Source organism: Macaca mulatta, chromosome 5 (genome assembly GCF_049350105.2).
Source record: "Macaca mulatta isolate MMU2019108-1 chromosome 5, T2T-MMU8v2.0, whole genome shotgun sequence".
Taxonomy (NCBI): domain Eukaryota; kingdom Metazoa; phylum Chordata; class Mammalia; order Primates; family Cercopithecidae; genus Macaca; species Macaca mulatta.
In genome coordinates, this window is record NC_133410.1 from 2,438,967 (window position 1) to 2,463,324 (window position 24,358).

At 45.4% G+C, this 24,358-nt stretch overlaps 1 protein-coding gene, 1 long non-coding RNA gene and 1 pseudogene across 20 annotated transcripts in view; 2 read left to right on the plus strand and 1 right to left on the minus strand.

Annotated features, from left to right (window-relative positions):
- ZFYVE28 (zinc finger FYVE-type containing 28) overlaps window positions 1-24,358 on the minus strand; it is a 150,079-nt gene that overhangs the window by 38,569 nt on the left and 87,152 nt on the right. For 13 of the 19 annotated variants that reach the window (XR_013417661.1, XR_013417660.1, XM_078002906.1 and 10 more), the window contains one exon: window positions 12,029-12,130. Coding sequence is in view for 12 of the 19 variants with exons in the window: in XM_078002906.1 (XP_077859032.1) it covers window positions 12,029-12,130 (102 nt within the window). In the remaining 7 variants the exon portion in view is untranslated. Of the gene's footprint in view, window positions 1-4,296; window positions 5,103-8,113; window positions 8,867-10,100; window positions 12,131-20,877; window positions 21,061-24,358 lie in introns of those variants that run through there. The other 6 variants (XR_013417662.1, XR_013417666.1, XR_013417664.1 and 3 more) reach the window with 6 other exon arrangements.
- Window positions 3,295-7,294, plus strand: LOC144341090 (uncharacterized). The gene is made up of 2 exons (XR_013417691.1): window positions 3,295-3,814; window positions 5,293-7,294. It is a non-coding gene; the product is annotated as an uncharacterized LOC144341090 (long non-coding RNA).
- On the plus strand, window positions 16,249-17,015 carry LOC114678220 (transcription factor Spi-C pseudogene; annotated as a pseudogene).

The following is a 24,358-nucleotide window of genomic DNA, read 5'->3' on the forward strand; positions in this document are numbered from 1 at the left end:
TTATTATTTTTTAAGACATGGTCTTGCTCTGTGGCCCAGATCTGGGGTGATCATGGCCCACTGGAGACTCAAACTCCTTGGCTCAAATGATCCTCCTGCCTCAGCCTCCTGAGTAGCTGGGACTACAGGTGCAGACCACCATACCTGGCTACATATTTTTTATTTAAAAATTTTTTTTAGAGACAGGGTCTCACTATGTTCCCCAGGCTGGTCTTGAACTCCTGGCCTCAAATGATCCTCCTGCCTTGGCCTCCCAAAGTGCTGGGATTATGGCATGAGCCCCCGTGCCTGGATTTTATTGTTTTACTTTTTATATCTACACTTCGTCTGGAGTTGAGTTTTTTGTACAATAATGGTAAGAACCCAGACACTAATAGATAACCATATGAGACGCTTTTCCTCACGTGGTCTTCTATTGACTCAGCCCATTCATTGGAAAGAAAAACAACAATTCCTGCTGTTCGGTAATGTCACGTTGTCATAAATCAGAGACCTATATATGCATTGCTCTGTTCTAGATTTTCTATTCTTTTGAATGCGTGTCAAGTCCATCCTTGTACTATATCTGTCAGGATTACTATAGCTTTACAATAGAAGATGTCTCCAATTTTCTTTTTCTTTTTTTTTTTTTTTTTAGAAATGGGGTCTTGTTCTGTCACCCAGGCTGGAGTTCAGTGATGTAAACACAGCTCACTGTAGCCTTGACCTCCTGGGCTCAAGAGCTCCTCCCACCTGAACCTCCCAAAGTGTTGGGATTATAGGCATGAGCCATTGTGCCTGGCCTTTGTTCTTTTTTTATGAAGTACACACAGCAGAAAAGCATATGTTCACCTGGAGACACCCACAGGGGTAGTCACAGCAGCGCTATTTGTGGAAACTACCCAAAGCCCATCGAGAGAAGAACAGATAACGTTCTGCTGCTGCTTGGCTATTCCAGGCCCCGTGCATCTCCACATACATTTTAGAATTAGTTTGTCAATTTCTACAAGGAAGGAAGGAAGGAAGAAAGGAAGGAAGGAAGGAAGGAAGGAAGGAAGGAAGGAAGGAAGGAAGGAAGGAAGGAAGGAAAGGAGGGAGGGAGGGAGGAGAAAGAAAGAAAGGAAAGAAAGGAAGGAAGGAAAGAAGGAAGGAGAAAGAAAGGAAAGAAAGGAAGGGAGAGAGAGAGAAGAAACGAAAGAAAGGAAAGGAGGGAAGGAAGGAAGGAAAAAGAAAAGGAAAGAAAGAGGGAGGGAGGAAGAAAGGAAGGAAGGAAAAAGAAAAGGAAAGAAAGAGGGAGGGAGGAAGGAAGGAAGGAAGCTAGCTAGCTTCTGGGATTTTGATTGAGACTGCATTGAACTCATAGATTAATCTGAGAATAACTGATATCTTCATAACATCAGGTGTTCCTCTCTCTGAATGGAACTGCTGTCCAGGGCTTTAAAAATTTATGGTAATAACATTTTATAACTTTCAATGGAGGTCTTGGACATCGTTAATTTGATTTATGCTTACGTATTTGATATTTACTGGTACTACCACAGATGGTATTTGCTATGGTTTGGAGGCGGTTTGTCCCCATCAAAACTCAGGTTGAAATTTAGTTCCCAATGTGGTGGTGTTTAGAGGTGGCGTCTTTAAGAGATGATTAGGTCATTAAGGAGATTAATGCCTTTCTCATGAGACCAAATTAGTTACCACAAGAGTGGGCTGTCATGAAGTGAGGCTGCCTCTCGTGTGTGGCCTCTTCGCACATGCCCCCTTCCCCTCCTGCTTCTCTGCCACGTTACGACAGAGCACAAGGTCTGCACCAGAAGTTAACCAGATGCAGCCACTTGATCTTGTACCTCCCAACCTCCAGAATCATGAGCTAAATGAACCTCCTTCTTTTATAAATTACTGAGTCTTAGGTATTCTGTGATAGCAACACAAAATTGAATAAGACAGTATTTTGATTTCATTTTGCATTTATTTATTGCTGGCATACAGAAAGACCATTTATTTTTGTATATTGATCTTTTACCTAGTGACCTTGCTAAATCTACTTATTATTTCTAATAGTTGGAAGATGCTTCTGAGTTTCCTAAGTACTTGATCACGTTATCTACATAAAATGGCAGTTTTAGTCCTTCATTTCCAATGTGTGTAACTTTCTAATTTTCCTTTTATTTTTGCCTTATTGCACTTGCTAGGCCACAATACAATGTTAAATGGAGATAGTGAATAGTAGACATCTTCTTCCTCATCTCAGGGATATGTGCTGTAGTACACACACAATAGACAACACACACACAGAGATACACACGGACGAAATCTGTACCTTTCTCTCTGTGGCCAGATTAAAGAAGTCCCCTCCTATTCCTAGTTTGCTAAGAGACGCTTTTTCTTGTTCTGCTTTGTTCATTGCTAAGAGATGTTTTCATCATAAAATTGGTGTGAAATTTTTTCAAATGCTTTTCCTGCATCTTTCAAAATTACATGATTTTTCTTCCAATTTTTAAAATTAATGTGGCAAAACATCAATTTGATTTTCAAATGTTAAGCCAATCTTGTATATCTGGAATACATTTCTCTCTTTTTTTTTAAATTTTGAGACAATGTCTTGCTCTGTCACCCAGGTTGGAGTGCAGTGGTCTGATCACAGCTCACTGCAGCCTCTGCCTCCCAGGCTCAAGCAATCGTCCCATCTCAGCCTCCCAAGTAGCTGTCAGTACAGATGTGTACCACTATGCTCGACTAATTTGTAACTTTTTTGTAGAGATGAGGTCTCACTATATTGCTGAGGTTGGTCCCAAACTCCTGGGCTCAAGCAATCCTCCTGCCTCGGCCTCCCAAAGTTCTGGGATTACAAGTGTGAGCAATGTGTGTACATTTCTCTTGGTCATGATATATCTTATTTATATATGGTTGAGTTTCATTTGTCTGTATCTTTTTAAGGGTATTTGCATCTATGTTCATGAGAGATTGGTGTAGTTGTTGTTTCTTGTAATATCTTGGTCAGGTTTAAATGTTTAGATTATACTCTTACTGATCAAAAAAAAAAAAAAAAAAAAAAAAGAGTTAGGGCTGGTTATGGTGGCTCGTGCCTATAATCCCAGTATTTTGAGAGGCCGAGGTAGTCGGATTGCTTGAGCCCAGGAGTTTGAGACCAGCCCGGGCAACATAGTAAAACCCTGTCTCTACAAAAAATACAAAAATTAGCTGGGCATAGTGGTGCATGCCTACGGTCCCAGCTACTCAGGAGGCTGAGGTGTGAGGATCACTTGAGCCTGGGAGGCAGAGGTTGTAGTGAGTCTAGATTGTGCTGCCACACTCCAGCCTGTGTGACAAAGTGAGAGTCTGTCTCAATAATAATAAGTTAGAAAATGTCTTTTTTTTTCTATTCCCTGAAAGAATTTATGTAAGACTTGTGTTATTTCTTCTTTAAATGTTTAGAAGAATACACAAGGAAAGCCATGCGTGCCTGATGTTTTCTTTGTGGGAAGGTTTTAAAATAATGAATTCAACTTCTTTAATAGATATTGGATTAAAAGGTTTTCTATTTCTTCTTCTGTTAGCTTTAATTGCTTTTTTGAGGAATTTGTCCAATTAATTCAAATTGTCAAATTTAGTGATACAAAGTTGTTTATAATATCCTCTTACTATCATTTTAATATCTGTAAGGTCTGTGGTGATGTCTCCTTTCCATCTATATTATTAGTGATTTATGTTTTATCTTTTTTCTCTTGAACTAGTCCAGCTAGAAATTTATCAATTTTATTAATCTTTTAAAATAACAAACTTTTGGGGCCAGGCATGATGGCTCACACTTGTAATCCCAGCACTTTGGGAGGCCAAAGTGGGCAGATCACAAGGTCAGGAGTTCAAGACCAGCCTGGCCAACACAGTGAAACTCTGTCTTTACTAAAAATACAAAAAAATTAGCTGGGTGTGGTGGTGGGCGTCTGTAATCCCAGCTACCTAGGAGGCTGAGGCAGAAGAATCGCTTAAACCTGGGAGGCAGAGGCTGCAGTGAGCCGAGACCATGCCACTGCACTCCAGCCTGGGTGACAGAGCTAGACTCTGTCTCAAACAAACAAAAAACCTAACTTTTGGATTTGTCTTTCCCCTACTATACATTTGTTTTGCATTTCATTGACATCTGTTCTTATTTTTATTATTTCTTTCCTCCTGCTTTCTTGAGGTATTAAACTTATTTTTCCTAGCTTCCTTAGATAAAATTTTACATAATTGAATTTCATCCTTTATTCTGCTCTAATTTATAGCATTTAGTGCTATAAATTTCCTTCAAAGCACTGCTTAGGCCTCATCTTAATTTTCCTTTTTTTTTTTTTTTTTTTTTTTTTTTTTAGAGATGAGGTCTTACTCTGTTGCCCAGACTGGAATACAGTGGCAGGATCATAGCTCACTGCACTCTTAAACTCCTGGGTTCAAGCAATCCTCCTACCTCAGCCTCCCAAGTAGCTGGGACTACAGGCGTGTGCCACCATGCCCAACTAAGTTTTTTATTGTTGTTGTTTTAATATGTTAAAGAAAATTGAAGGGGGCAAATTAGATAAGAGGATGAAAAATTTAAACAGATAATTGGAATCTATACAAAAAGTTACTCAGGAGGTTGAGACAGAAGAATCAGTTGAGCCTAGGAAGCAGAGGTTGCAATGAGCCAAGATCGCACCACTGCACTCCAGCCTGGGTGACAGAGTGAGATTCTGTCTCAAAAAAAAAAAAAAGAACATGAATTCTGGCAATTGTTGGATGTACTGTGACACATGTAAGTTAGGTCAAGTTTGTTGGTTTTGTTATTGAGATTTCTTACATCCTCAAGGGTTTTCCTGTTAGTTCCATCAGTTATAGAGAGATAAATTAAAGTATCCTGCTGGTTTTGGATTTGTCTATGCCACCTTATATTTCTGTTATTTGCTTTACAAAAGTTTTACAGCTATGTTATTCCACCCATACACACAGATTTGGGATTGTGACATCTTCCTACTGAATTGCCTATTTTGTTTGTTTTGTTTTGTTTTGTTTTTGAGACAGAGTCTCGCTCTGCCCTCAACCTCCTGAGTAGCTGGGATTACAGGCATGCGCCACTACCGCCTGGCTAATTTTTGTATTTTCAGTAGAGACTGGGTTTCACCATTTTGGCCAGGCTGGTCTTGAACTCCTGACCTCAAATGATCCACCCACCTCGGCCTCCCAAAGTGCTAGGATTACACACATGAGCCACCGGGCCCAGCCTTATGTTCTTCTTAAAAGTATGTGGAGGCTGAGTGCAGTGGTTCATACCTGTAGTCCCAGCACTTTGGGAGGCCCAAGTGGATGGATTGTTTGAGCCCAGCAACAACAGCTCAACAACAAGCTCCTGTTGTTGCTGCTGTTTTAACCCAGACCAGTAAACTTAGTTTTATACTTAGAATATTTAGTCCATTCGTATTTAATGTAATCACTGATGTGGTTAGGTTTGTATCTTTCATCTAATTATTTTTTTCTATTTGGTCCATTTGTTGTATCTTTTCTTTCTCTGTTCTTACCTTATTTTGGATGTTTTTGCTTCTGTGAATTTGCTAGTTATTCATCTTTATTATTTAATGTTATCCTAATATTATAATAGTGATCCTTGATTGACCACATTCTAATATAAATAATTTATTCAATCACATTTCCAATACAACTTTAAAATTCCATTTACCCCTTTCTGTCTTTTCTGCTACTTGTATCATGAATTTTACTACTATGTATAATTTAAACTCCACAGACACTACAATTATTTTGTACAGTTAATATTCATTTATATTAACCTACACCATGTTCTTCAGTCTCTCTTGCATTACTTTTTTTAACACAGGGCCTCTCTGTCACCCAAGCTGGAGTGCAGTGGCACAATGATAGCTCACCGCAACCTCAAACTCCTGGGCTCAAATGATCCTCCCACCTTAGCCTCCTGAGTAAGACGGAACTACAGGCATGCCACCATACCCAGCTAATTTTTTTTTTTTAAGTAGAGAGAGAGCCTCACTATGTTGTCCAGGCTAGTCTCAAACTCCTGAGGTCAAGGGATCCTCCTGCCTTGGCCTCCCAAAGTGTTGGATTACAGGCAGTAGCTGGGATTACAGGCAGGAGCCACCGCGCCTGGCCTCTCTAGCATTTCTACATTTCCCTCTGATATATTTTTTTTCTGAAGAACTCCAATTAATTGTTTTATGTGCAGGTTGCTGATAACAAATTCCTTCAGTTCTGTGTTTTGTAATAACTCATGAAGGCAAAATATCACCTTCATTTTTGAAGGATATTATTGCTGGTTATAAAATTCTGATTGTCAGTTATTTTCCTTCAGCAGTTTTTGTTTTGTTTTGTTTTGTTTTGTCTGTTTTTGAGACAGATTTTCACTCTGTTGCCCAGGCTGGAGAGCAGTGGCATGATCTCTGCTGGCTGCAACCTCCGCCTCCCAGGTTCAAGTGATTCTCGTGTCTCAGCTGGGATGACAGGAGTGCACCACCATGCCTGGCTGATTTTTGAATTTTTAGTAGAGATGAGGTTTCACCATGTTGGTCAGGCTGGTCTCCAACTCCTGGTTCAAGTGATCCTCCCACTTCGGCCTCCCAAAGTGCTGGGATCACAGGCGTGAGCCACCGCGCCCGGCTTCCTTCAGCAGTTTAAATAAATGTTATTTCACTGCTTGTCGGCTTCCCCTGTTTTTGTTTGTTGAGAAGACAGCTATCCATCTTATGTTCGTTTCAAAGTAGTATGTCCTTTTCCTCTTGCTGCATGTCAAATTTTTTGTCTTTGTTTTTGGCAATTTCACTATGATATACCCAGGTATGCTGGTTGGTTTTTTGTTTGTAGTTTTCTTGCTGAATCCGTGGCTGGAGATTTTTGTCTTTTGGAATTTGGGGAAATGTTTAGTCATGACTTCTTTGAATATTGCTTCTGCCCCTTCTCTCTATTCTCTCTGGGGCTCCAATTATGTATTTTAGGCCTTTGGAGTTTGTTACACATGTCTCTTATGTTCTATTCCGGTTTTCTGTTGTTGTTTCTTATTGTTGTTCCCCTCTTTTTTCCTGTCTGAGCTTCAGTTTGGGTCTCTTCTATTGAGCTATCCTCAAGCTGACTACTTCTATATTCTGCTGGGTCCAATCTGCTATTAAACCCATCTACTGTGTCCTTATTGTCAAATTGTGAATTTTCTTAGCTTTAGAATGTCATTTTTTTTCTTTCTTCCGTCCTTTCCTTTCTTTCCTTCCCTTTCTTTCCTTCCTTCCTTCCGTCTTTTTCTTTCTTTTCCTTCTTTCCTTCTTTCTCTTTCTTTCTCCCCTTCCCTCCCTCCCTCCCTCCCTCCCTCCCTTCCTTCCTTCCTTCCAGATGAAGTCTTGCTATGTCGTCCTGGCTGCAGTGCAGTGGCTATTCACACTCTACTGTAATGGTACAATCCCACTACTGATCAGCACGAGAGTTTTGACCTGCTCCATTTCTGACCTGGGCCAGTTCCACTCCTTAGGCAACCTGGTGGTTCCCTGCTGCAGGAGGTCACCATATTGATGCCAAAGTTTAGTGCAGACACCTGATCAGCATAGCACACTAGAACTTAGAACTCCTGGGCTCAAGTGACCCTCCAGCCTCAGCCTCCAGAGCAGCTGGGACTACAGGTACATGCCACCATGCTTGGTTGTGTCTCTGGATAGATTCCAATTCTCTGTTCAATTCTCCATCCTCTTATCTAATTTGCCCCCCTTCTGTTTTCTTTAACATATTAATCAGAACTGTGTTCACATTCTTGGGTGTAGAATCTGGATCATCAGCAGTCTGCATCCACTTTCTGGCTCTTCTCTAAACTATCAGATATATTTATATATTTTCTTGTCTTTTTTTTTTTTTTTTTTTTTGAGATGGAGTCTCACTCTGTGGCCCAGGCTGGAGCACAGTGGTACAATCTTGGCTCACTGCAACCTCCACCTCCCAGGTTTAAGCGATTCTCCTGCCTCAGCCTCCCAAGTAGCTGGGACTACAGGTGCGTGCCACCATGCCTGGCTAATTTTTTATATTTTTAGTAGAGATGGGATTTCACCATGTTAGCCAGGATGGTCTTGATCTCCTGACCTTGTGATCTGCCCGCCTCGGCCTCCCAAAGTGCTGGGATTACAGTATTTTCTTGTCTTTTTTTTTTTTTTTTTTTTTTTTGAGACAGAGTCTCACTCTGTCACTCAGGCTGGAGTATAGTGGCATGATCTTGGTTCACTGCAACCTCCACCTCCTGGGTTCAAGCGATTCTCTGGTCTCAGCCTCCCAAGTAGCTGGGATTACAGGCATGCACCACCACATCTGGCTAATTTTTGTATTCTTGTAGAGATGGGGTTTTGCCGTGTTGGCCAGGCTGGTCTCAAACTCCTGACCTCAGGTGATCCGTTCGCCTTGGCTTCCCAAAGTGCTGGGATTACAGGAGTGAGCCACTGTGCCCGGCCAACATTTTAAGCAATTTTGGATTATATGACAGACATTGGATATAAAAGAATCATAAAGGTTACAGATGACGCTTTTTCCACCAGAGAGGACTGCCCCTTTCTCTGTTAGACTGACCGCATGAGGTCCATTATTGCATTCCCTTCAGAAACGGAGTAGGTTGAGGCTTGGCTGCAGCTTAGGTCTGGTTACTATAGTTCTGAGTCTGCTGGGCTCTCTGTCTTCTCAAACCCGAAAATCTGCAGGAGACCGAGTTCTGTCCTTCCAAGTTCCAGCTCAGCCTCCAGTCACATGCAACTTCAAAATCTGGCAAACATCTCTAGGAGTGTGCTCACGGCATGCTTTGTTGTTGTTGTTGTTGTTGTTTCTTTGTTTTATTGAGATGGAGTTTTGCTCTGTCACCCAGGCTGGAGTACAGTGGCGCAATCTCGGCTCACTGCAACCTCCGCCTCCCGGGTTCAAGTGATTCTCCTGACTCAGCCTCCCAAATAGCTGGGATTACAGGCATCCACCACCACGCCCCGCTAATTTTTATATTTTTAGTAGAGACAGGGTTTCACCATGTTGGTCAGGCTGGTCTCACACTCCTGACCTCAGGTGATCCACCCATCTGGGCCTCCCAAAGTGCCAGGATTACAGGCATGAGCCCCTGCACCTGGGCTCAAGGCATGCTTTTGTTCCTAAGCACCTGGGAACTGCAGGAAGCCTGTTGTCAGGGGGCTTTCTGCCTGTATTTCCTGCTTCTCCAGGACTGGCAGGCGTGCTGCTTGAATGCCCCGAAGCTGCCAGACTGTTCCGCCAGCCCTCGTGATTAGATGTTCTTTCTCCAGTGGAGCTTCTCTGCCTGGGAAGCCTGGGCCCTGGATGAGCCTGGAATCATCAAATCTTCCCTGGGGAAAAACAGCCAAGTAGACTGCAGCTCACCTTAAAAGGCTCCCTTCCCTGGGGTCTTAGTTCACCCAGTCCTCACTTCCACAGTTCAGGTACCTTTAAAAGCATGATATTTTGGCTGGGCACGGTGGCTCACACCTGTAATCCCAGCACTTTGGGAGGCCGAGGTGGGCGGATCATGAGGTCAGGGGTTCAAGACCAGCCTGACCAACATGGTGAAACCCTGTCTCTACTAAAAATATTAAAAATAAATAAATAAATAAATAAATAAAATAAAAATATAAAAATTAGCCAGGCATGGTGGCGCACATCTGTAATCCCAGCTCCTCAGGAGGCTGAGGCAGAAGAATCTCTTGAACCCGGAGGCGGAAACTGCAGTGAGCTGAGATCACACCACTACACTCCAGCCTGGGAAACAGCGAGACTCCGTCTCAAAAAAAACAGCTGGGTGCAGTGGCTCACACCTGTAATCACAGCACTTTGGGAGGCCGAGGCAGGTGGATCACGAGGTCAGGAGATCGAGACCATCCTGGTTAACACAGTGAAACCCCGTCTCTACTAAAAATACAAAATATTAGCCGGGCATAGTGGCAGGCGCCTGTAGTCTCAGCTACTCGGGAGGCTGAGGCAGGAGAATGGCGTGAATCTGGGAGGCGGAGCTTGCAGTGAGCCGAGATGGCACCACTGCACTCCAGCCCGGGCGACAGAGCGAGACTCTGTCTCAAAAATAAAAAACAGGATCTTTCAAATGTATCCAGCAGATTTTCTGTAGTTGCTGCAGCTGGAGAACTGGCCACCACAGCCTGGGCATCCTATCTCTCCCAAAGCAGTAGTTTTGCCCAGCTTTTAAAAAGACATGAAGTTGCCTGGTTGTGTCTGCCTATATTTCCTACATATTGCCTATATTAAAATATCCACTCTAAAAATTTCATATTTTTTGCCAATTATTTTACAACAGACTGCAGGTTCTTTTTAAGGGCTCTACTCGGACACCTCTTTCCGGCTTTCCTCTTCCAGGGTGGCAAGTGATCCTCAGCTGAAGTTAGCAGTTTCTGGAGCTCTGTCAACGTCAGGCCACGTGGACAGTAACAGGTAAGTCCTCAAACCCTGACACTGGAGGAGGTGCAGGCTCATCCGTGGACTCTCGCTGTTCTCCGTGCGTTGGCAGGGGGCACACGCAGCAGTTCTGTCGGGGCGGCAGGGCCAGCCTGTGGGTGCACACCTGGGTCCCAGCTGCCCTACCCATGGGTGAGGTTCCCCACATCAAGGCCCCAGGGTGGGCAGCAGAGTCACGTTCTATCCACACAGCTTTCTGCAAGGTGAGGTGACTCACACCTGTAATCCCAACCCTTCGGAAGACCAAGGCGGGAGGAAAACTTAAGCCTAGGAGTTCAAGACCAGCCTGGGCAACATGGCAAGACCCCATCTTTACCAAAAAATTTTTTAATTAGCTGGGCGTGGTGGTCCGCCTGTAATCCCAGCACTAATCCCTCGACAGCATTCTGCCTCCAGCCCGTTCAGCTTCATCCCCCTCTCCATTGCCCATGTAGGCCAAGGGCGGATATGCTCCCAGGACGTCCACTCCACTCCTGCGTGGCCTGGGCCCCCTTCCGGCCTCACACTGCCCAGGAGGCTCATTCTCCAGCCACGGCCCAGTGCCTGCGCCACCTTTCCTGTAAGACCCCCATATGTGGGGTGGGGGGCGCATATGCCTTCCCGGTCTAGGTGGCATCGGTCTCCTCTCCTCGCTGTGGTCTCCTCCACGTCACTCGAGGAAGGATGGGACTGCGACCTCCAGGTCCAGAGGTCCCATCCCCCCCAAGCAGGAGGGAAGCAACGACAGCCATCTCCCAGATGAAACATGGACTGAACCAAGCACCCCTGCCCCTCAGCCCACTGACACCAAGGACCACCTGTCAAGGCCCCAAGAGCTCACAACCCCATCTGCAAGGGTGACAGGCAGCCCATAGCCCATGGGGTCACTTTCCACTGTCTGGACTCACAGGACCTCTGGCCCTCATGGGGCAGGGCTCTAGGCTTCTGCGTCCCCGAAGGAAACCTGGTTGCAGTGATCAGGGGCTGTAGTAGGAAATACCGAGCTGTCCCAGGCCACAGAGCCAGGGTGGCACGCGGAGGACATGTGGCCATGGGCTTCATGTGGCCCCCATCCCTCCAGGAAGCCACAGCTGGGTTCTGTCGGCTCAGGCCGCCCAGCAAAGCCCTTGGCCCATATGAAGGGAAGGCATCAGGTTTTAAAAGGGGGGGTCCCCCACGCGGACACAGACGTAAACCAGTAACTAAAGACAAAGGGCATAGGTAGAGCACCACGACTGCAACAGAAGCGAGCGCTTTGGGGACGGTGGGGACAATGGGGACGGTGGGGACAATGGGGACAGTGGGGACGGTGCGGACAGTGGGGATAGTTAGCTGTTGCTGCACTATGTCAGGAAGTGTGAGGTTCACTCCCCCAGCTCAGCCCAAGAGAGTGCCCACCCCATGCAATGCCAGGCAGGGGCCAAAGCCAGGACTCTGTGACCCCCATGGGTCGTTTGTGACCCCCACCCCGCTCACCAGGAATATTAACCGGCCCATCCTTCCTCGCAGAGAAGAGGAGGACCTGGAGGCAGCAGCTAAACATGACTTTAGCGCCCACCGGTGGCCCTCCTGTCCCCCTCCCCTCCCCCATCTCCTCTATCTCTATCCCCACCTTATTTTCCGCAGCAACGTGTGGAAGGGCCGGAACAGCTCGGACATGTCTTCTGCCTTGCGGTCCAAGTTCAGGGGTCCGTCCGCATAGACCACGAGGCCACTGCATTTGAGACACAAAAGCCAGGATGTCAGGCCTGTGGCCCCCTGGGTGCCGCAGACAGCCCAACTTAACCACCTGCGAAAACCACGGCCGCTGGGACTCTGCAGCGTCACTGTCCCAGCACGGCCGCCGCCTCATGCTTTGCCTTGTGTGATTGCATCATAAATAAGTTGAGAAAACAGCAGTAAAAATTATTACCCAGACTTCACCCTCTTTTGCAGTTGATTAGCTTGTGTTCACTGGAGGGGTCGTAAAGTAATCAGCAAAGTGTATCTGCACACATCGGTGCTGCAATCACATAAATTCGCCTCAAGGTTTGTTACCAAAACCTACCTTCTTGCAAGTTATAAAAACTGGATTTGTGGTTAAATTTATCTGCAGAGCCTTATGAGAACTGGACCTGGAACCATCTTCTCCAAAAGCAAAACCAGCTGCAGGTGTGAGCTGAGGCCCCGCACGGGTTCCCTTCCTGCAGCCTGGCCAATGCTCCACCACCCCACAAGACCAAAGCAGCCTCCCCTCATCTCCCACACAGGACCCACCTCCCTTGTGGTGCCCACCAGGCCCCGAGAAGCTCCCCTCCCCAGGACTGCAGCCCCATGTGGCTGAGGCCGGTTTTCCTCACTGTCCCTACCCCAGAGTCTGGCTCAAGGCCTGCTGAAGGACAAGCTTCCCAGATACCACCTCTGGCGGCCCCCACTCCTCTCTGTGCACCGTCCAGCCCTGCCCAGCTCCGAGTGTGCCTTGATCATCCATGTCTCAGCCCGTCTCTCCTTGAGGGCACCCATCCCAGAAGACCTTCTCTGGGTGCCTCCTCCTGGGTCTCCTGGGACCAGACCATGTCTCAGGTGCCTGGGGAGTATCCACCCACGAAATCGTCCCCTGTCCCTCATCATCATCATGTTCTTCCTCATCAGAGCACAGACAAGGGCCATGTGGGCCTGTCTGTGTAAATGGAGCACCACCGGCCTGTGTCTTTCAGCAGACGTGACACCAAGGTCAGGTCCAGCCAACACTATCCAACACCAAGTCCCCGGCAGCTCAGGGACAATCTCCTTGTCCAACGCACCCAGCTCAGTGAGAAGGGCTGATAAAGGGAATTGAACAAAGGGAATGTTTTTCCCTAAAAATCGTTGGGTTTCATGTGCAAAAAGAAAGATTTGAAAGTCACAGGAAAAGTATGTGCACTGCTGCCTCTGGGGCATGGGGGCGCCAGGCCCTGTGGAGTGGCCAGCTCAGCTGGGCAGGAGGCTGTGTCCTGACCTCCTGTCGGTGAGCGGACAGCACAGCCAGCCTTCCATTCTGCTTGGTGTCCTTTGTGGCTCTTACATGAGCTGTCTGTCCTGATTAAACGAACAGTATTCAGGGGACAATTACCCAAACCGAGCCTTAACTCTACGGGTGAATCAGGCAGTCTCAGGACAAAGGCAGAGGGAAACAGAGCAGGGAAGGGGGCAGCCCTGACTCCAGCGGCCGGGCCTCAGGGAAGCCATCCCCAACCCCAGTAGAGCTCCTCCCTGCTGGGCATAGGACTCAGCCCCGCAATGACCCGTGCACCCAATGTCTGCCCGTCTGGAAACCTCGCTCCTGCCTGCTCCGGGCAGCAGTGTGGCCGAGGAAGGTCTCAGCTGCCCCCCAGGGCAGTCAGCAGGAGTGGGGGAACGAGGCCTGCCCATAAGAGTTGCTGGCCCAGGTCCTCAGAAAAGAACTCGTTCATCAGGAGGCTCAGACCCAGAGGCTGCTGTGCCACCTCCTCCTAGGAGCCTGCGGGGACCCAAGGACCCCCGGGCTGTATCCCTGCATCCAGCCGTGTGTCGGCTTTCGCGTGCTGGACGAAGGGCCAAGCACTCCACGGTGGCCGAGCCCTGCTGCTCAGCGACTCTGCAGGTGCCCGAACTACAGAGAGGAGGCCTGTAGGACGGGAGATCAGGCTCAGGTGCTGAAGTAATGGGGTGTGGGGGGCAGAGGTGGGGAGAGGTGGGGAGCAGTCCCCAGGCAGCAGCCAGAGGCTCAGCATCTGTCTCTGCACCTGGCCTGGCACTTGCAGGAATCTGGCTGAAGGGGCTCAGAATGAGGCCTGGGAATGAGCCATTGCTAGAAATGGTGGTTCTGATGCAGCTGCTGCCCATGGCTACAGCCCGACAGGCCACCCAGGACTGTGTCCACGCTGCCACGAGCAGGGGTAAGGCAGTCACCCACCAGTGAGCCTGGAAAGCTGGATCCCGGGGTCTCGGTGTGGCCAGGGGTGTGGGGGCACCGTGAGGGGCCTGGCCCAGATCCAGCTAAGGTGAGCAGGCCAGAGGACACCCTGCACAGTGGAGAAAGCTGGGCCCTGCTGGAAGTGGGGGTGGCCAGTCTTCCCTTTTCTTTTTTCAAAGAAATTCATATAACAAACAATTGTTTTAAAGGATATGATTCTGAGGCATTTTCTGCATTCATGCTGCTGTGCACCCATCACCTCTCTAGTTTCAAAAGGTTTTTATCACCCCAGAAAATACCCTTTTAATAATCACCACTGACTTATTCACCTCAGCCATGGCAATCCCTCATCTGCTTTCTGTCTCTCTGAAGTGGCCTATTCTGGGTGTTCCATGTAAACAGAATCACGTAATGCATGACCTTTGTGACCGGTTTTCACCTTGCACCACGTTTTCAAGGCTCATGATGCTGTGGCACGTGGCGAATGTTCCCGCACATACATTTCTTCATTCATCCACGGGTGGACGTTTGGATTGTTTCTGTCTTTGGGCTATTATGAATAATGCTGCCATAAACATTCGTGTAGAAGTTTGTTCACGGACATATGTTTTCATCTCTCTTGGGTATATGCCTAGAAGGGTATGTGGTATGACCATATGGATCACATAATTCTATGTTTAACTTTTTAAGGAACCACCAACTGTTTTCCGTAGCAGCTGCGGCATTTTACACTCCCGCCAGCAATCCAAGGGTTTTGACTTCTCCACACTCTCACTACGTATTCTTTTCCAATTTTTTTGATTACAGCCATCCTGGTGGGTGTGAAGTGGCATCTCATCATGGTTTTGATTTATATTTCCTTAATAACGAATGATGTGGACCATCTTTTTCACGTGCCTGTTGGCCACGTGTATATCTTCTTTGGAGAAATGTCTATTCAAGTCTTTACTCATTTTTAAATTGGGTTGTTTGTCGATTTGTTGAGTTGAAAGGGTTCTTTATATGTTCTAGACATTAAATCTTCAACAGATATGTGATCTGCAAATATTCTTTAGGTTGTCTTTTCATTTTTTTTTTTTTTTTTTTTTTTTTTGAGACGGAGTCTTGCTCTGTAGCCCCGGCTGGAGTGCAGTGGCCGGATCTCAGCTCACTGCAAGCTCCGCCTCCCGGGTTTATGCCATTCTCTTGCCTCAGCCTCCGGAGTAGCTGGGACTACAGGCGCCCGCCACCTCGCCCGGCTAGTTTTTTGTATTTTTAGTAGAGACGGGGTTTCACCGTGTTAGCCAGGATGGTCTCGATCTCCTGACCTCGTGATCCACCCGTCTCGGCCTCCCAAAGTGCTGGGATTACAGGCTTGAGCCACCGTGCCCGGCCTTCATTTTCTTTATAATGTCTTTTGATGCATCACAATTTTAAATTTTGATGAGGTCCAGTTTCTTTTTATCTTTTTGTGGTGGTGCTTTTGATGTCAAATCCATTGAAAAATCTGAGAACAGGAAGACTTACCCTCTGTATCAAAGTTCTCTAGAGAAACAGAACAAGAGAGAAAGATTTATTTATTTTAAGGAATTATTTCATGCAATTGTGGGGGCTGGCAAGTCCAAATTCTGCTGGAGACCCAGAGAAGAGTTGACATGGCAGCTCCAATCCAAGGAGTCTGGAAGCCGGATTCCCTCTTACTTGGGGATCTCAGTCTGTTTCTCTCAGGGCCTTCCACTAATTGGATGAGGCCCACCCACATCACGGAGAGTCGTCAGCTGTACTCAGAGTCTACTGATTTAAATGCTAATCTCATCTTTAAAATACTCACAGCAGGGTAGTGCTGACATGCGTTTCAGAGGACAGGGAAGGTTGTATCCACATCGTACAGTGGATGCTACATTGGACACCGATGGGAAGAATCATCCATTCAAGGAAGCATGACTTGTGTTGAACAAGACAAGCTGGGTGAAGCATTTGAAGGTGCTTTTGAGGTACTGATGTAACATTCAACTGATCTTCAGTCCTCCCCAGGTGACAAAAATGACCTGGCTTTCATCAACCACTGTCCTCACGTCAGAGGAAATTCCATCTGCTAAGAAGTGTTGCCCACAGAGGAACCTGTGTATAACTGGAGAACCATAGTAGCAGGAAGAAGCTCTGACCATTTTAATACCTTCACGAATTCCCACGTAATGCCAAGATGGCATCTTGTATTCAGGGGTAGATAAAACCAAAGACATCTTTCCATTTATATTGAAAAATAAAGAAAAACTTTAGGGAAAACCTTCAGGGAAAAAGAAAAGTCAACCAGAACCCCGTGACTTACTCAGAAAATTGCCAGGGCCCTGAGGAATGATGGAAGAACTAGAGAAATCGCCAAAATCCAGAGGAAGCTGACCTACCAGTTTACCAAGGCCATCCTCCAAAGACTCTATCTTATTTCTCGGGGAAAGCAATCTTCTACTTACAGTGTGTTCAGCCTGATCAAGAATATCTCAGTTTAAATAACTAGAATGCAAATTATAACTATACACGTGCCAATTACCATGAGCTAAGTCACCCTGATTGCTAAATATACTCTCACGTTTCATGGTTTCCTGGCATCAGAAATCCCTACAAGCTTCAGGATTTTTCTCTTAAAGCAAATGCTGAAGAGAAAAAAAAAATTAACTTTATTATTGCTATCTTTTGTCAAATAGCATAGAATCTATACTAACTTGGTGGGAAATACTGCCAATGAACAAATTTATTGTTGGAAATGACCAAGCCCTATGTGAAAGTACTGACTAAATGGCCTTGCTCTTACTATTCTCTATTCAACCACTTTCTTCCCGATTAATACTGCCAGTACAGGAAACTAATAATGATTCAAACATTCTTCTGTCATATACTCAGGTGAAAACATCACTCTAACCTGTATCTGCTGGCTTTACAAAAAAATCATTTACAAAAAAAACGAATGCACATGATAAAAGCATTTGTGCAAAAATACATTCATGGCTTTAAAAACTTCAGTGAAAATGTATATTCAGTTCCCTTACTCACATTTTTTCCTTTCCCCCTTGTCTTTAAATCTTACTTTTTCATTTTTCTTTTAAGAGACAGAGTCTCATTCCATTGCCCAGACTGTAATTCAATGGCATGATCATAGCTTACTGCAAACTCGAACTTCTAGGCTCAAGTAATCCTCTCGCCTTTGCCTCCCAAGTGGCTGGGACTACAGGCACACACCACCACACCTGGTTTTTTGCCGTTGGGATGAGGTTTCATCATATTGTCTAGGCTGGTCTCAAACTCCTGGCCTCAAGCTATTCTGCTGCCTCAGCATCCCAAAGTGTTAGGATTACAGGCATGAGCCACCAAACCCAGTCTCTTACCCATTTTTGTTGTTGTTGTTGTTTTCTTGCTGTTTAATTTTTTGAGTTCTTTATATATGTTGGATATTAACCCATCAGATGTATGAATTGTAAATATTTTCTCCCAATCCGTAAGTTGTCTCTGCACCTTGTTGTTCCTTTTGCTATGCAGAAGCTTTTCAGTTTGATGTAATCCAATTTATCGATATTTATTTCTGTTGCCTGCACTTTGGGGCCAAATCCAAAAAGTCACTACCCAGACTAATGTTGTGTAGTCTTTCCCCTAAGTTTTCTTCTAGTAGTTTTAGAGTTTCTGGTCTTATATTTAGCTCTTTAATCCATTCTGAGTTGATTTTTTTATATGGTGTAAGATAAGGGTCTAGCTTCATTCTTTGACATGTGAAAATTTCAGATTTCCCAGCACCATTTATTGAAGAAGCTGTCCTTGTCTTCTTGGCACCTTTGTTGAAAATTAGTTGGGTTCCCTTCTGGGCTCTTTATTCTGTTCCACTGGTATGTGTCCTGTTGTCTTCTTTTTGCCAATTCCAAGCTGTTTTAAAATTACTATAGCTTTGCAGTAAAGTTTAAAATCAGGTAGTGTGGTATATCCAGCTTTGTCCTTTCTGCTCATGATTGCCTTGGCTATTCGTGGGTTTTTATGGTTCTATATGAATTTCAGGATTTTTTTTCTTTTCATAAATAAAATGATGTTGGGCTTTTGAAAGGGATTACATTAAACATGTAGATTTATTTGGGTAGTATGGACATTTTAACAATATTAATTTTTCCAATCCATGAAGATGGAATATCTTTCATTTGTCTTCTTGAATTGATTTCATTGGTGTTTTATAGTTTTCAGTGCACAGCTTTTTCAGCTCCGTGATAAAAATTATTCCTTAGTATTTTTTTGTAGCTATTGTAAATGAGATTATTCTCTTGATTTCTTCTTTCAGATAGTGTATTGTTAGTGTATAAAAATGCTACTAATTTTTGTGTGTTGATTTTGTGTCCTGGAACTTTACTATATTCATTATTAGTCCTAACAGCTTTTTTGTGGAGTTTGTAGGGTTTTCCACATATAAGATAAGGTTGCCGGCCGGGTGCGGTGGCTCACACCTATAATCCCAGCACTTTGGGAGTCCGAGGCAGGTGGATCACCAGATCAGGAGTTCAAGACCAGCCTGGCCAATATGGTGAAACCCTGTCTCTACTAAAAATACAAAAATTTAGCCAGGCATGGTGGCGGGCACCTGTAGTCCCAGCTACTCAGGAGGCTGAGGCAGGAGAATGGTGTGAACCTGGGAGGCGGAGCTTGCAGTGAGCTGAGATCATGCCACTGCACTCCAGCCTGGGCAACAGAGTGACACTCCGTCTCAAAAAACAAAAAAAATTAGCTGGGCATGGTGGCACATGCGTGTAGTCCCAGCTGTTCAGGAGGCTGAGGCAGGAGAATCGCTTGAACCTGGTAGGTGGAGGCTGCAGTGAGCTGAGATTGTGCCACTGCACTCCAGCCTGGGTGACAGAGCAAGACTCTGTCTCAAAATATATTATAATAACAATAATAATAACAAATAAAATATATATATTTAAAGTTGCCAGCAAACAGTAACAATTTCACTTCTTTTCCTATTTGGATGCCTTTTCTTTCTTTCTCTTGCCTAATTGCTTTGGCAAGGACTTCCAATACTATATTTAATAGAAGTGGCAAGAGTAGGCATCTTTGCCTTGTTCCATATCTTAGAGGAAAGGCTTTCAATTTTTCTCCATTGAGTATGATGTTAGCTGTGGGCTTCTCATTAAATATGGCCTTTATTGTGTTAAGGCACATTCTTTCTTTTTTTTTTTTTTTTTTTTGCACTTTCACTCAATGGTACTCTTGAAGGGATACATTCCTTCTACATCTAATTTGCTGATTTTTTTCATCATAAAAGGAAGTTGAATTTTATCAAATGCTTTTTCTATATCTAATGAGATGATCATATGGGTTTTTTTCATTCTATTAATGTGATGTATCACAATTATCAATTTGTGTATTTTGAACCATCCTTGCATTTCAGTGATTAAAAACATTTCTCAAAAGAAGACAAATGACCAACATCACTAGTCATTAGAGAAAAGCAAACTAAAGCCACAATGAGATATCATTTCTCATTTGTCTGAATATCTTTTATCAAGAAGATGAAAGATCAGTGTTACCAAGGATGTGGAGAAAAGGGAACCCTTGCACACCATTGGTAGGAACGTAAATTGGTACAGCCATTATGGAAAATAGTACAGAGATTCCTCAAAAAACTACAAATATAATTACCATATGATCCAGCAATCCCACTTCTGGGTATTTACCCCAAACATCTGAGATGAGTTTGTTGAAGGGATGTCTGTAGTCTCATGTTTATTGTAGCATTATTCACAGTAGCTAAGATATGAAATCAATCTAAGCGTTTAACAGATGAATAAAGAAATTGTGGTATATATATATATACAATAGAATACTATTCAGCCTTAAAAACAAAAGAGATTCTGATATTTGTGAAGAATTGGATGGAATTTTAGAACATTATGCTAAGTGAAATAACTAAGACCCAGAAAGACAAATACCATATGTTCTCACTTACATGTGGAATCTCAAACAATTAAACTTACAGAATCAGAGAGCAGAACAGTGGTTATAGAGGCTGGGGGTGTGGGGAATGGCCAAAGAGTATAAAATCTCAGACTAGAATGTTTCTTCTTTTTTTGAGTTATTTGCACATCATAGTGAATACAGTCAAAAACAGAGTGTTGGACATTTCCAAATTTTAAGAGAGTAAATTTAAAATGTTCTCATTCAAAAAATGTTAAATATTTGAGGTGATGGATATGTTAACCAGCTTGATTTAATTATTCCACACTGCATTCATAGATTATAATACAACTTTGCACTCTATAAATCTGCACAATTATAAATTGCCAGTTTATCATTATAAAAAGAAAAAAAATACCTTCACAGCAAAATTCAGACTGGTATTTTACCAAATATCTGGGTAATGTGGCCTAGCCAAGATGACACATGAAGTTAACCATCGCAGGGTACAACTTTGTTCTTTTGCATGTGGTTATCCAGATGCCCCAGGAACATTCTTTGAAGAGACTGTTCTTTCCTTATATTATGATCTTGGCCCCCTTGTCAATAATCAGTTCACCATAGATGTTTGGATTTATTTATGGCCTCTCAATTTTATTCCATTGGTCTATACATCTATCTTTATGCCAGTACCATAAGGTTTTGACTTGTAGTAAGTTTTGAAATCAGGATGTATGAATCTTCCAACTTTGTTTTTGTTTTTCAATATTGTTTTGGCTACTTAGGGCCCATTGCAGTTCCATATGAATTTTAGAACACCTTTTCCATTTCTGCAAAACCAAAAGGCCAGTGGAGTTTTGACAGCAATTGCATTGCATCTGTAGATCACTTTATGGAGTATTTGTCTTCCCATCCATGAACATGGAATGTCTTTCTGTTTAATTATGTCTTTAATTTTTTCAGCAATGTTTTTTAGTTTTCAGCATCCATGTCTTTCACCTTCTTGATTAAATTTATTCCTAGGCATTTTACTCTTTTGAATGTTATTGCAAATTCCTTATTTAAAATAACACCTAATTACATACAATGGAATATTATTCAGCCTTAAAAAGGAAGGAAATTCTGACACATGCTATGCATGGAGGAAGCTTGAAAATATTATGTGAAGTGACATAAGACAGTCACAAGAGGGTAAATCCTATATATTAGCGTGGTGCAAAAGTAATTGCAATTTTTGCCATTAAAACCCTAAGAAAGGGTCAAAATGGCGAATTTTGTTATGTATATTTTACCACAATAAAGAAGAATGTTTATTGCCTTAATTTCTGTTTACAAAAGTGTTATCTATCATTTTAAGGAACGCTGTAAAATAGAGACATACTATTTGATAACAATTTTTGTACTTAATACACCAGGGATGTTTTTGCATAGCATTAGGAGATTTTCTCCGTCATTATTTAAATGGCTAGAGTATTGTTTTTAACCAATCCCTCAATTCTGGATATCCATCCCTTCTCAAATTTTTATGATTACAAGTAATACTTCAGGGATAATCTTTGTGGATATATATTTGTGCCCCATCAGATCAATGCAACGAAATTCTGTAAAAGTCTACTGTGCTAGGACATGCCAGGCACTCAGGGTGCATCAGTGAATAAGAGTTATGGTCTAGTGGGGGAGACACAAAAATAACAGAAATCCCATTTATACGAATAACCCAAATAGGTAAATCTATAGAAACAGAAAACAGGTTTGTGGCTCCCCAGGGTTACGGGGCAGGATGAAGGAGATCGGGGGTGGAGGTGGCCGCTCAGGAGTAAGACACATCTTTGTGAGTATGAAAATGTCACGAAATTTGTGGTGATGGCTGCACAACTCTGAATGTACCAAAAATGACTGTGCACTTTAGATGGGTGAGTCATAGGGTAATGAATGTTCTCTCAATAACATGGAAAAATAAATAACAGAGTAAGTCATGCAACATGCTGGTGGGAGATGGGCTTGGATGAGCGGTGCAGTGGTGGGGACATCGCAGAGGGAGGGACAGCAGGGAGGAGGGGACAGTACAGAGGAGGGGACAGCACAGAGGAGGGGACATCATAGAGCAGGAGACAGCATGGAGGAGGGAACAGTGCAGAGGAGCACGGGGGAGAGGACATTGCAGAGGAAGGGACAGCATGGAGGAGGGGATGTCATAGAGGAGGAGACAGCATGGAGAATGGGACAGCATAGGGGAGGGGACAGCATGGAGAATGGGACATCACAGAGGATGGGACAGCATAGAGGAGGGAACAGCATGGAGGAGGGAACAGCATGGAGGAGGGAACAGCATGGAGGAAGGGACAGCATAGAGGAGGGGACGGTGCAGTGAAGGGGACAGCATGGTGGAGAGGATGGAATGGCCAAGAGAACACTGGAGCAGAGGGGACAGCATGGAGGAGGAAACATCATGGAAAAGGGGACAGTGCAGTGGAGGGGACAGTGAGGCAGTAGGGATAGGACAGCCAAAGGGACTCTGGAGCGAAGGGGACAGCGTGGTGGAGATCAGGGCAGCGGGTGCACGGGGACTGGGGAGAGGCTGAGTGTGGGTGCAGGTGGATCACAGTGGGAGCGGGGAATGGGGAGAGGCTGGGTGTGGGTGCAGGTGGATCACAGTGGAAGCAGGGACTGGGGAGAGGCTGGGTGTGGGCGCAGATGGATCACAGTGGGAGCGGGGACTGGGGAGAGGCTGAGTGTGGGCGCAGGTGGATCACAGTGGGAGCGGGGACTGGGGAGAGGCTGGGTGTGGGCGCAGGTGGATCACAGTGGGAGCGGGGACTGGGGAGAGGCTGGGTGTGGGCGCAGGTGGATCACAGTGGGAGCGGGGACTGGGGAGAGGCTGGGTGTGGGCGCAGGTGGATCACAGTGGGAGCGGGGACTGGGGAGAGGCTGGGTGTGGGCGCAGGTGGATCACAGTGGGAGCGGGGACTGGGGAGAGGCTGGGTGTGGGCGCAGGTGGATCATAGTGGGAGCGGGGACTGGGGAGAGGGTGACTGTGGGTGCAGGTGGATCACAGTGGGAGCGGGGACTGGGGAGAGGCTGGGTGTGGGTGCAGGTGGATCACAGTGGGAGCTCCGGCAAGGGTCTGAGCAGGGCCGAGATGACACCTTGTCTTGACACAGGTGGATGGGCGAGGGCCCCTGAAGAGGATCTGGCAACCATCCCGCAGGCCACGGGGGCGGTGGCTCCTGGACATGTTCTGGGATGGGCTGGAAGGAGGGGCCTGGGGAGGAAGGGAGGGGTAGAGGAGAGGGGCCTGGGTTCTGCACAGTTCCGGTCTGGGAAGCACCCGAAGCAGAGCTGTGAGTGTAGACCAGCGGGCGGGCGAAGTCGCAGCGACGGGAGCAGCCAGCTCTGTGCTGATGGGGATTGAGAAGTGACCACTGGGTCTAGAGGTTTTATTTCATTTCTTCCTTTAAAGGAACTGTTTTAAGGCCGGGGCTGGGCACGGCAGCTCACGCCTGTAATCCTAGCACTTTAGGAGGCCAAGGCAGTCAGATTGCTAGAGCCCAGGAACTTGAGACGAGCCTGGACAACATAGCAAGACCCTGTCTCTATTTTTTAATTTAAAAAAATAAATAAAAAGTTTAAAAAAAAAAAAAAGAAACTGTTTTAAGATAAATCCCCAAAAGTAAAACCAGTTTGTCGAAGAGTCTGAGCCTCGTGGAGACACTCTCCCCAGGATGCTTGTCTCCACCGGCAGAAGGGACTGACTAGATGCAGGTTTTAGGGAGGGGACAGGCCGAGGGGTTCAGGGCAAGTGGGGCTCCTCTCCTGCGGCTCAGAGCAAGTCCCCACAGGGATGACCTCCAGTTTTTGTCCTCACTGCCTGGTAAGGCCAGACTCTGCCAGGCTGCACCCTAAACAGGGGGCAGGGTCCCACCCAGCCCTCCCCTCCACCTCCCTGTGCCAACCTGAAGGCCTCAGTTTACCACTGCCTCTGCCCCAGGCAGGCCTCCTCTGCCGGCCACAGAGCTAGAGTTTCTGCTTTCTTGTGTCACAGGTGAGCAGCAGGCTCTGACCCTTGGCTGGGCTTGGTTGTGCCACCTCCAGCTGTTGACCCCCAGCAGAGCCTTTGCCACTGGAAGC